The sequence below is a fragment of the Octodon degus genome, unplaced genomic scaffold, assembly GCF_000260255.1.
Source record: "Octodon degus isolate 3935 unplaced genomic scaffold, OctDeg1.0 scaffold00011, whole genome shotgun sequence".
NCBI classification, from domain to species: Eukaryota; Metazoa; Chordata; class Mammalia; order Rodentia; family Octodontidae; genus Octodon; species Octodon degus.
Window position 1 is genome coordinate 4,282,374 of NW_004524587.1, and position 13,144 is coordinate 4,295,517.

The 13,144-nt window shown below is 47.5% G+C and overlaps 1 protein-coding gene across 1 annotated transcript in view; it reads left to right on the top strand.

Moving 5' to 3' along the window:
* Positions 1-3,644: 3,644 nt before the first annotated feature.
* Adamts18 (ADAM metallopeptidase with thrombospondin type 1 motif 18) overlaps positions 3,645-13,144 on the top strand; it is a 152,391-nt gene continuing 142,891 nt past the window's right edge. The window contains exons 1-3 of the mRNA XM_004625771.1: positions 3,645-3,734; positions 3,829-3,916; positions 6,643-6,959. Coding sequence (XP_004625828.1) covers positions 3,645-3,734; positions 3,829-3,916; positions 6,643-6,959 — 495 coding nt within the window. The remainder of the gene's footprint in view (positions 3,735-3,828; positions 3,917-6,642; positions 6,960-13,144) is intronic.

Below are 13,144 nucleotides of genomic sequence, written 5' to 3' on the forward strand. Positions count from 1 at the left end.
AGGAGGAGAAGAAGTCCTAGCCAGCTCTGTATATATCAGTACAAGGAAATAGGGTCAGACTCAGTCAAAATGGAGATAATTGTTCTTCTTTCAAGGAGAGCGGCTCAGGTGGTCCTCCATAATTTCAAATATGTCTACCTTCCTTCCTTCCTCTCTTCCTTCCTTCCTTCCTTCATGCTTGCCTGCATGTACTGCATTTTAGGTATGCTCTGAAAGAATACAACACTGTCGTATTTGTTCCGCCCTGCTGGTTTACTATAAATTTTTGATAGTTGTGGTAATGTCTTAGGTTTATAGCTTTAAGATCATCCAAGACTTCTATGTATAAGTAACTTAGAAGGGAGTGCTAATAATTCACTTCTTCAAGGCTAATTCATTTCTCCACGCGCTCATGACTCTCTGTCACCATCTAATGACCATTTATACATATTGCAGGGCCAGTTCCTGCTAAACCGAAAGCATCAAATTATCCTGAAGTTACAGCTTTGTGTTTGCATACCAGCCCCACAGAAGAGATTGGACCTTATTATCTGCAAATAGGCAAAACAGGAAGCTTTATAGCTAGGCCTATGACCATGTGAGAAATATGTCAGATTACTAAACTGTGGAGGACTGGAAGAAATCTTTATTTTTGTGTGGAGAAAAGCAGTGGGGGAGGGGGCTGCATCACTTACATTAGGCCCCAAGGAGCCTCCAGCACTGGAGGGGCGAGCACTCTGTGCATGGGCATCTGCTTGACTGAATGCCAGGATGTGAGGCTCCATGCTGGTGGGGAGAAATGTCACTGAACAGGATTAGATCTGCACTGTTCATTCGGACTCACTGGGGCAGCATCCCCACCCCAGCCCAGAATCATCTGGTGATTACAGTGTTTTGTCACACCTGCGGCAGTGCTACCTGCATCTAGTGACTAGATGGCCAGAGACGCTGTTAAACACCTTATATTTCTAAGGCAAAGGGCAATTCCAACACAAAGAACTATCCAGCTTCAATGTCAACCGTGTTGAGGGTGGGACACTCTGTGGCCAAGCCTAGAGCACAGAATAGACCAGCAGTTCTCTCTGCCTCTAGTGTTGACCTGGGTATCAACACTAGACACCCGACCCTGGACAGTGCATCACTGTCTCCACCAGAGGAGAAACAAAAGGGATATTGACGGTTTCTTACAAATGCATCTCACTAGGGAGCCACAAACAAATAACATGTTTATTCTCAGCTGAGTGTGGATCAACCTCCAAGCACTCCAGTTTCCTTTAGTTTACTTGATAATGTGACTTACAGGCTCCCATCTACTCCAGTCTCTTTGGTGACATGACGTGGGGCATTGTGCTTACTGTGTGCTTTTGATGTACAGTTTCCTTTAGTGTCCTCAACTTCACTGACGTCCCACAAAACTCTTGGACTACCTGTGCGGACGCAGCTGCAGGCGCATCTTCGGACCTCATATACCAACTCTGAGTCCTAGCTGAATCTGGCCCAAGAATCTGCATGTAAGCCAGAATCCTGGGTGATTTTTGATACACTCACGTTAAAGCTTGACAGAGGATATATAAAGTAATAGCAACACAGTGCTCCTTCTTCTTTTAAAGGACATTTGTACAATGGTTGGGAAAGTGCAGCGGATTCTCAGGATATGCTTTGAATGTACTGAGTTGATTTCCATTTTATTTTATTTTTTTATTTTTTTTAATTTTTATTTATTACATGTATTTATTGTGTGTGTGTGTGGCCAGCTCAGCCCACCAGGGGGCGGGGCTGGCTGGCATGTGGTGCTGGGGGATCGAACTGCAGTCCCTGTGCTTTGCCAAGCTTGTTTCAAGTAGGTGCTTTAGACCACTGAGCCATCTCTCCAGCCCCTGATTTCCATTTTAGAGATTATGAAGTGAAGGCACCAAAAGATGAAACAGATCACTCTTAGGAATCACTGGTTTTTTCTTACCATGTGGCCTTCCCTCATCACTCCTGGAACAGACCATGTGTGGACGTAGCCTTCATCCCAAGCTTAGCTTGGGCCTCAGGGCAACCATCTCGGTAGCCACAGAGCTGAGCAGGGCTCCGTGTCTACCGCCTGTCACCACCTGCTCCAAGTCTCTATCATTGTCACCTTGATATCTGCAACAGTGGCTTAACCTGCTCCTCCCTGGCCCTGCTCAGCACCTCTGGGCCACATGCAGACTTAACAATAGTCACACTGGCTTTTCTGGGAGGTGTTGCCTTGAATACACATACACAGAGTCTGAAATCTAAGTTTCCTACATGCTTTATCTCCAGCCTATCCTACGGGGGGGAGGGGGGGTTCTGCTCATCCCTCCAGCTGTCCCTCCAGTAGGAAGCTCTTCTGTCGTGACACACCCCATCTCCTTCAAGCACTTCACTTACACTGCACCGCCTCTCCAAACGCAAAGAATCACACTCTTCCTTCTCTTTGGCCCTGTTTTCAATGTTCTCGCTGCTCTCAACACCCCCCCCCCTTAAATTAGATTCTGCTGTTCTCTCACTTAAGAGCCTAATTTAGCTGTTTTCATAGTATTTGTGCCTCTTTAGGTTCCCTTACTGTAGCCGGGTTACCGATGAGGGTCCTTTCAGCTGGCCCGGGAGACCATGTTTCTCACCGCATACAGCAGAGATCAAAGGATCGAATAAATGCACTGCGTAGATGAACAGCAGCACAGCTCACGGGAGGTCACTGTGATGGGAGGCTCTGTTTGCTTTGGCTGCTTTCTGTAGGTTTGGGTGTCTCGGGCCAACATTCAGCCGTCAGGAGTTGGAGCCATGGTCACATGGCGAGGAGAGACCCAGAAGCGGGACACAGTGTCCAGGAACCTTCCCAAGTGGCAGCCCAGGACTGGTTTGTTAGAATCTTCCAGCTGCCCAGATGTGAGAATTACAGGCACCTCTCCAGGTAGGTAGATGGCTGTGAGCACCTCAGTTTCCCCATATCCTTCAAGGGGTTAATGATTTCCACCCGGAGAAGACAGACAAGCTAAAGCATGGAAGCCCCTATCACTTAGGAGGTGCTGAGTCCTAAGTATCCCGACGGTACCCGGGAGACCTGGAAAGGCAAGCGTGCAGCGCACGGAGGGAAACCGCCTCTCACCTGGCCGCCTCGCCTAGGCTCATCCTTCCGTGAGCTGAAATGACGTCGCCCAGCCAGACCCCGGATGCTCCGCACCCTCACCCTCCCTCCCACCTAGCCTCCCCGCCCCCTCCACCCCCTCCCTCGGAGCCCGAGCCCGGAATCCCACGCCCTCGCCTCAGCCCGGGGGCTCGGAGGAGCCCGGGAGCCGCTGGTCGCCAATCACCGCGCGGTGGAGAGGCGGGCGCTCAGCTGCGCGCTGGGGGAGCCAGCGGGCGCTGCTGCTGCCGGAGCCTCAGCCGTTCACACCGACCCAGACGGACGCACGGACTGGCGGGCAGGCGCGGACTCAGCCTCCCAGTCGTTTGCGCTGCAACCGCGGTCCGGGAAGCCCTCGCACCCCCGGAGCGCTGCAGGCGGCAGCTCCGCAGGCCAGCTCGCGGGGAGGGGAGCGGAGGCCATGTGAGCGGCGGCGGCTCCCACCTGGCGCCGCACCTGGGGCGCGCAGCTCCAGGCCCGCGGGGAGCATGCGCCCCGCCGCCCGCGGTCGCCGCGCCCGCACCTGACCATGGAGTGCGCCCTCCTGCTCGCGTGCGCCGTCCGGGCCTCGGGCTCCGGCCCTCCATGGGGCCCCGCGGGACCGCTGCGCTGGGCCAAGGCAGGTGGCACGGAGGGGCTCTCGAACGCGGGGTGTAGGGGCTACCCGCGCCCCCTCCGCGCTCCTGACGCGCGATATCGCCTTTCTCTTGCAGGCGCTCCAGCTGTGCTGCCTCTGTGGCGCCTGGGTCACCGCGGCCTTAGCCAGCGAAGGCAGTAGCGGCAGCAGCGGATTAAATGATGGTTCGTATTTGCTCCCTTCCCAGGCCCCCACCCCCAGAAGGGCCCTTTGGGGGCATATTTTGTTTCTCTTCTCAGTCATGCAAAGAGAAGAGAAAAGCGCAAGCCCTAACCTGGCAGGTGTGCGCTGGCTAGGAAATGACTCGCGTTTGGAAAGGAGGCAAAGGCAAGGACCGAGAATTGAGCAGAAAGCAACGCCTCGAGTGGCAACTCACATAAAAGAGAAGCGTTTTCCCTTCTTCACAAATGGCTTACTAGGAAATAATAATCGTAACTGCGGTGAGAAATTAGGAAGTGGACCCTGGCTAGGGAATTAATGACTGAAAAGCTCCCTCCCGCGTCTCCTTCCTCTCCTCTGGACCCTTCTCGCAGATACTGAGTCCTGGTGAGGTTTCAAGCCGTGTGAGCTCCTTCCTGCCCACCATTTTCATTTCCACGTTTGTTCCTTTTCTTCCTTTCCTTTCTCCTCCTCCCTACACCTGTGTTATAGGTGCCCAAAGACAGCTTTTCAGAGAGAGAAAAGCACCAGTTTAAGGTCCTAGAGTCCTTTTCCATGTGTTTGAGATTTCTCAGACACAAACTTCCAGAACATTCTTTATGCTGTCTGCTATCAACTTCCAAATAGTGGCCAGAATGGAAATCCTTCCTTCACTGTTTTCCACTAGCCAAAGAGGAACAGTTGGCTTCCGAGCCAAGCTGTCTAGCAAAGCGCTGCTGTCCAACCCAGATTTCTTGGGATTTTAAATTTTTCATTGTTGTAGGATTAACTCCCTGGGGTGGGGAGTGGCAAACTGAGATGAAGATGACTAAGACTAGAGGCACACAGAAATTAGCTCAAGAGAAATTTATCTTTTGTCCAATCAAAGGCTGCAGTTTGTATAACCATCCACTCCTTGTCTCTCGATGACCGAAGATCCCTTCTGTCCCAGCAACCACCTGTAGAGACCACATCTTCAGGGAAGAACAGAGGGCCCTGACTGCCTGAATGAAACAGATAGCCTGGTTGTGCTGCTCTTGGAAACAAATTAGTAGCAGGTGTCTTGGGGGTGGGGCTGGTTGGATAGGGCCCCTGTAAATCCAACTAAAAGCAGTCAGTTTTAGATGACTTTGGCCAATGGTATAGGAAACAAATTGCTGTGGAAGCTGTTTGTACCACAGGCAGAGATGGTTTTCATAGTGGTCTGCCTTTGGTGGTAGGAGGAAGTGGTATTTCTCTAAGACTTAGGAGACAATGTGTCAAAGGTTTTAAGGAAAAGTAAGATATATGTCCTGGTCAGTCTTTTAAGGTGAAGAGATGGGAATCCCCCCCCCCATTTCTGAAATATATGTATGTCAGTCATAGCATAACATTTCCAGTTAAAGAGCAGAAGCAAGGAAAAAATTGGAGAGGCAAAACCAAAAACCCTAAGAAGGAGAGAGCCACCCAGGCAATAAAAGTTGCAGATGGTGCCTATGCAGGAGGAAACAGTTGAAAGCAGTTGTCACATTGGCTTTTTACAACATGAGTCTAATTACAGTGTTGCTCACTGATTCCTGCTAGCTGCTTGTATTCTAGAAGATGATTTTTGGTTGTTGTTGTTGACTGTTAAGGGAAAATGGAAATTCCTCTTTTTATTTTCCCCCTGTGCTAGTAACCAGGGACCCAAGTGACTCAAACATGCCTCTTAGTTTTTCGGAATCTCTCTCAACAGTTTCCAAATTAGTTTCCCATTCTGTGCCTTGAAAGTAAAAACACAGAGCCATTTTCAGTGCTGGGGGGGGGTGGCATATTTCAAAGAGGTTGGGGAGGATAATGCTTTTCGGTTTCCATGTTTTGTGAAGGAAAACAGTGTATTGCCACCACTGCTTTTCCAAGCAGCAAATCGTTTTGCAGTTCCCCTTCTCTGCAACATGCAGCAATTAGTGCTGCTTGGGGGACCGAGGGCGCAGGTATTTTGCAACATGCCTTTCCAGGTGTCCCTTGATCTGCCCCGCCCCTCCAACGTGCCTGAACAGTTTTAAGCATCAGCCCATGGAAGGGTAGAAGATCTTTCTGACAATTTGGAGACATTTTTTCTGCACACGGAGTATTCCAGTCTTTGGATTAAACATGACCACCGCTGAGAAAGCTCAGAGTAAAATGTTAAGGGAGACGCAATGTCTGGGGTTTTATCATTGCATATAAACAATAATGGAAATATGAAGCTGCTGTTGCTTGTTAGTGTCCTTGGGGACCATCCGAAGTTACCCCTGTGAATTACTGACCATTTAAACTCTGCCCCCCAATATACTTCTAGTTCAGCCTTAACATAAAGTACTAATCCTCTTGAAAAAAAAATCCCATTTAGTTTTCTTTCAGACTTTATATAACTGTTTTCTCCCCAAATCCACTGCATGTGTTTTATTTATTTAGCTATGAATGGTTCCCAAGCTAAATATATAAAGAGCCCTCTTCATTCTCCAGAACTTGAGGGTTGTGTTGTGATCCTTCTGCAAACATCCCTCAAAGTTGATCAAAATTGTGCTTGGCTTTTGGTTTCATTGGGAATTAGAGTGGTGGAGCTAATTGTAGGGATAGCAGGTCGCCCTCCTCGTGAGCTGATCTGAGTTATGTCTACTCTAGTACTCAGGTGCCTGGTGATAGGAACAACTTTATCTGAGCTGTATGTCGCTCTTGGCCAGCTTGTTGGAAAGTGACCATCTGGCATGTTGGGCTCTGGGTGCTGACAACTCAACTTTTCCCATTGCAGATTACGTCTTTGTCACGCCAGTAGAAGTGGACTCGGGCGGGTCATATATCTCACACGACATTTTGCACAACGGCAGGAAAAAGCGCTCTGCGCAGAGTGCCGGGAGCTCCCTGCACTACCGATTTTCAGCATTTGGACAGGAACTACACTTAGAACTTAAGCCCTCGGCGATTTTGAGCAGTCACTTTATTGTCCAGGTACTTGGAAAAAATGGTGCTTCAGAGACTCGGGAACCTTCTGTGCGACGATGTTTCTATCAGGGATTTATCAGAAATGACAGCTCCTCTTCTGTGGCTGTGTCTACGTGTTCCGGCTTGGTAAGTGCACCCTAGTCTAGCCAAGCTTGGGCTTTTCTGTTTTGCATAACTTGAATGAACAGATGTCTGCAATATTAAGTCCTCTCCCAGCCAAGTCTACACATTCACACTGTCAGCTTTGATACTCATAATATTCTCAATTGAATTAATCTAATCTGCTCTCAGTAAAAAGGAAATATAATAGAACTTTAATGACCATGTAGAACATTCCTTTGATGTTTAATGGTCTGGGCCTTTTTAGTTCTTCATGTTTGAGACAATCCCCAAGGAAATTAATTTGATAGATGGCATTCACTTTATAAAGTCTTGGGAGACCAGGCATTTTATAAAACTAACAAGCTGCATGCATCTATGTTGCTTTCGAAGCAGGAAAACTGTATTTCAATGCAAAATGGCCTTAAGCAACCCTGGTAAGCCCAGCTTTCAACTTTACTGCAAAGAGATCTTTTGCTTTCCTTTAATGAACCTGTTGGTATTACCTTGCTTGCATGAGGCATCCTTTCAGGGTGTGCCATGGTTTGTTCTTGAGCTAACAGGCACATGTGTGGCATCCAGGGTGGCAGCACATTTAAAAGCATTGGGGACAAGTGTTATTTCCTGTCTGTGTAATCTTCAATGGGGAGCACCCAGCCAAGACTGTTGGTGTAAATGATACTTCTCTCAGGAGTCAATCAAATATATGAGGCAGTAAATGGTGTTCTGGGCTTTTGTTCTGCGTTACAAGTGAAAAAATCTTGCAGTGGCAGCAGAGCTTGTGTGGGAGCCACGTGGTGGCCATGCAGTGCGGTGGAGGTGTAAGAGAGCTGCGGAGGGCTGCAGTTGGCAATATGTGGTGTGCCTTGTGTCCTGAGCAAGAGGAGCTGTGTGGGTGGAGAGAGGGAGGACCCCCGCGCGCTCCACTAGCTGAAACTTGTACTTCTCTTGTAGCTGTTTCTCGTAGTGTGGCCCAAAATGCAGCTCAAGTCTTTCATTATAACCACGTTCATGGTATTTTTTTGATCTATTTAAAGTATAAAGTCAAAGCAATGGTTTAACATTTCCAACTAAGCTGGATACGTTTAAGTGAAAATGCTTACTTACGACCTGTGTAACATGGTTATACGCATGTGTGCACACGTGCATCACTCTGTCTTGGTGTTTTGTTTTGTTTGGCCCTGGCACATCTCCTGCTGTTTTGTAGCATTCTTGCATGTCTGTTCCAGTATTCTAAAGTCCTCACGGGTTGGACGCTGTAGTATAGCGTCGTAAACTGTCTCACCCCCATGTCCTCATGGTTAAGAGCAGTTTGGCCAGGCTCTAATTTTCACATCAGTACTTGTTGGATCTGGGACTAGTCACTGAAGCAAATACCTGAGTTGCGTTACCTCTAAGATGGGAATGGCAAGATGGCAAAACTGTGAGGCGTAACGCCCTCCGTGGGGTTTGGTGGAAGGGCTCCTGCCTGGCTCACTGCGATTTCCCACAAAATTTAACCTCCCATGATGAGTGCTGTCAAAACTCCACAGTAGGGCTGGCCAGATAGCTCAGCAGACTAAAGCACCTGCTTAGGCACAGCACAGTGGCCAGGGTTCAGTCCTCAGCCTGCCCTGATGGCCCTGCCCCTGGGGCGCACTGAATGAGACTGGGCATGGTGGCGCATGCCTGTAATCCCAGCGCTTGGGAGGCTGAAAACAGGAGGATCACTATGAGTCCAATCTACATAGTGAGATCCTGTAGACCCTGTGCTAAAATACAAAAAAAAAAAAAAAAAAAAAAAAAAAACAAACTCCAGAACAATGGGAAACATGATCAGCTGATGCAAGTTTTTGTCTTCTAAGATGGACATTTGAACAAGGAATATAGAAGAAGGAAGTTGGACACTTCCATCTTCCACAGGTGTGAAAGCAGGGATTGACAAGCAGAGCTGCCAGTGTCCAAGGCTGATATAAACTGCAGTCATGTGGCTCGGGTTGTTCAAACAAGCACATTCCTAGATTTACTCCTCCAGGTTTCAGTTTGTTCTCATGAAATGTGTGAATTGATTTCTAAGGTCGTTACCATGTCTAGGCATCTGACTCTGATTATCCAATTTATTGACACTGGCCGGGCTCATTTGGTAAGCAGTAGGGAGAGAATCAAGCTTATCATTTTCTGTCTACAACCCCACCAAACAGCTGAGGGACACACACGTCCATACTCATAGAACTGTAGGAAGCAAAACATAGGAAAAGAAAGAACTACAGCTTACTGTGATACTGCTTTGTATTAACCTTTCTAACCTTGTGTTGACATATGCTATGTATACACAAATGTGCTAAATACAAATACTGCAGAACAATGCAAAATCATTATAGTCCTGCGTAATTAATTTTCATCAATTTCATACCACTGTAAGCACCAACCCAACCAAACAGGGCATTATTAGTGTCCCCAGGAATATCTCTTTCCTGTTGTTTTCACTACCTGCCACTATCCCAACTTTAATGATTTCCTCATGCTAACCTCAAAACCTTACATAAGTCGCATTATAAAGTAATTTTGGGCATGAAGTTTCTACAGTGTTTCCCTCTTCTTTGTTGATTAACTATCACATTGTTTTCCGGTTTGAAGTGGTGATGAAAGCTACTGAGGAGCAACCATGCTTCTTTGTGAGCTTAGGGACATGTTCTGGTGGGTCTGTAAGAATGAAGTGGCTGAACTGTGGTGTATGCACAGCTTTAGTAGCTATTGCTGGTTCCCTTTTCAGAGGTGTTGCATTACCTTGACTTGTGTTGTCAGTGTGTGAGATTTCCAGCCCCACATTCTCATCAACACTTGATATTGTCTATCCTTTCCCTTGTAGGTATTCTATAGGTGTGAAGTGGTACCACATTCTAGGGTTAGTTTGTATTCTTCTGATGGTTAATGAAGCTGAGTATTTTCTATTGTATTCTTTGGCTTTCTGTACTCTTTTGTGATCTGTGTCATAAATGGACAAGAAATAATAGATATTTTCAGCCTAAATTGTGTTACACACTTTTTTCTCGGTGAAGTGAAACAAGAATGCTGAGCAAACCATTTTATTTATCTTCTTACGGTGATAAATCTTTTAAAAGTGTGTTTATTTGATTTTGAAATATGAGCAAATGAAAAAAGTGAATCCTGTGAGATCACTTGAGATACGACATTGGAAGGAAGGACATTGCATTAAGGACATTGACAGACTGAGGATGGAAGAGAAGCAGGAAGCATGTCAGGAGGAAAGACTTCACTCTTTTAGCTGCCCGTACACACTGCTTACCTTCCTTGGCCAAGCAGGGCCTCCGGAGGCCTCTAAAGTTAATTAGCAACAACAGTAATAGATTCCAAGCAGTGTAGGTGATGCAAGAGCTCAGGAAAGGGACTCGTGTCAGAGACTTGTTCCAGGGATGCATCAAAGTGGACTTGCCAGGAAGACATGACCAGTGTTCATTGTGCAGAGATGGACATGAGATAAGTGAGACATCTTGGCCCCACTGCTGGTGATTGACAGTGGGGCTGGAGCACCTCAGGAGGCCTTGCTACAGGATGGCGACCTCTCCGTGGGCATGGGGTGCTAGCAGGAAAGTACTGCATCCCTTCTACATGACTTGGCAGAGTACCTGGAGGAAAACTACCCATTATATTAACTGCCAGGGAAAGCCCAGAGTAGTGAAATGTATATACGGAGACGTACAGGCAAGCATGCATCCTGCGCACCACAGCTGTTATTTTTCCAGTAGAGAATTTGCCTTCATAACTCTGAATTAACTTCTGTTCAAAATATTTGTAATATTTTCTTAAAGTGCACCCTGCACCTCCCACTCGAAACAGGGAGACTCACTTCATTCAGGACTTGAGGAGGTTGAAATGATTCATAAAAGGAGAGTTGCAAGCTTATCCTTCCTTAGTTTTGTTTCTTCTTATACTGGTGGTGGCTGGCGACCGCTTTTTAAATTCCACGTGCCTTTTCTAGATCCCCACTGCCCTCTACACCTGGTGACCTCCAATCCTATGATGGGTTTGGATTTACCTCTTTTGTCCTAGTTTTATACAGTTTTAGATAAGCCTACGCAGGTCACTGCTGCCCCCTGTGTCCTTTCCACTATGCCTGGCCTCCCCTGACCACTGCAGCGATGGAAAGGCCCATGTAGCCAGCAAACTCATGCCAGAGGGGAAAACAAATGTGTATCTTTCTTTTGGTGTACTAGGAGATCCAAGAGAGCGTTCTTCTCTAAAATACTCTATGTTAGTGATCTTTTTACTTAGGACAGCAGTTTTCAGAGTGAGATCAACTCCATTCCCTTCATTCAAGGCATTGAATATATCAATTCCTTTGCTTCCTTTCCACTGAAGCTTAGGGAGGCCAGTTCCAGAACTGGGCATTTTCATTCTGCATGCGATTCTGATGCATGTAACATCAGAGGACCACGTAGGTGAAGTGCATGTCATTTCGGAAGTTACTGAAAAGACACGCTGAATTATCCTCCTTCCCTCTGGCCACTGTTTATCTGCCTCTGTGGTATCAGATACTGTTCGGAGCACAGTGGACAAAACTACAAATGCAGTGGCTGCTGGAACCAGTCCCAGACTTACATGGAGTCTAGAAGATGACCTGGGGCAGTTAGACCTGCACCTGACCGTTTTCCTGTGAATAAAGTCGGGGCTGCACAGAACTGAGGAACAAAGAGTATGTACAGTGTGGTTTTGGAAATGGTGGAGCTGGGGATATAGCTCAGTGGCACAGTGTCTGCCTGGCAAGCTTGAGGTGGCAGAGTTAGGGACAAAATGCCACCTTTCAGCTGTGTACCACACATATTAGCATATTAGTCAGAAAGGTCCTACAGTCGTGACATTTGCTTAACTCTGTGTCACCCTAGACTTTCCTTGGCTTATCCCATCATGTGAAAAAATGCTTTTCTTTTTTTAGCATTTCTTCACAGTTTGATAACAGGAAAAGCCCCAAAGTAATGATTTTCCCCAAAGATGTAGTATTGTGTATTGTTTTCTTTATGTACCCAAGAATGAGATGCTTGGGGCTGGGGAGAGAGCTCAGTGATCTAAGTGCCCACCTGGCAAGCACAAGCACAAGGACCCAGATTTGATCTCCCATAGTCCACGCCATGTGGGCCCTGGAGCCCTGGGGGCATGGTGCAGGCCACCAAAATTGGGCATGGTGGCGCATGCCTGTAATCTCAGTGCTGGGGAGGCTGAGACAAGAGCATCACTATGAGTCCAAGCTGTGTACTAAGATCCTGAACCAAATCAATTACAGACTAAAAAAGAAAAATAATAAGAGAGACTGAACAATAGAGGAGTGTCGTAGTCATATAAGTTAGGGCCACTTTGGTTTCAAGCAAGTTAAGGATCTTTACTGTAACATACTTTATGCAACTCAGTATGTTCTGTGTAGACTGATGCTTCAAGAGACAGGGCTCAGTACTAACAACTAGCATCTCTCCCTTTTAGACTGTATCCCCCCCACCCCCCACCCCCGCTTAATGTATTTGGTTGTTACAGGGTCTCACTGTGCAGCTCAGACTCATAGTGTTCCTCCTGTTTTCAGCCTCCCCAGCACTGGGATTACAGGGGTACACCACTAAGCCTGGACTCTGTGGCTGGCTCAGCCCACCCTGGGGGCGGGGCTGGTGTGGCATGTGATGCTGAGGATGGAACTGTGGTCCCTGCACTTTCCTGAGCAGGTGCTTTAAACCGCTGAGCTAGCTCGCCAGCCCCTAGACTGGACCTCTCTGAATACCTCTTGCCAAAGTTCTGTGTTTTACTATTCAAGAAGAATCTCTAGGCCTATGGTCACTTGTTTTTGGGTGGTACCTGTCCTAAATGATGGCCACACATTTCCAGCTGTGGCATATACTCTTTGCTTAGGGAGCTCTGAACAAAGTTCTGAGCTTTAGATGAAGATCAAGTGCTCAGGCCTGTGCATACTGCCCCGGTCTTGCATTTCCTCCCACCTTGGTAACCTGGGTGTGCTTACCTTTGAGGACCGCCATGAATGCCCAGCTGGCCCTGTTGGGCCTCTGCCCTGGTGTCTGCTTATCTTTCTGTCTCAACACCACATCCCAGGCCCCCAGGAAAAGGTGTGCCATGATCCAGGGTGCTCAAGTTCCCCTCATGCTCAGTTCCCCTCATCCTCAGCTCCCCTCATGCTCAGTTCCCCTCATGCTCAGTTCCCCTCATCCTCAGTTCCC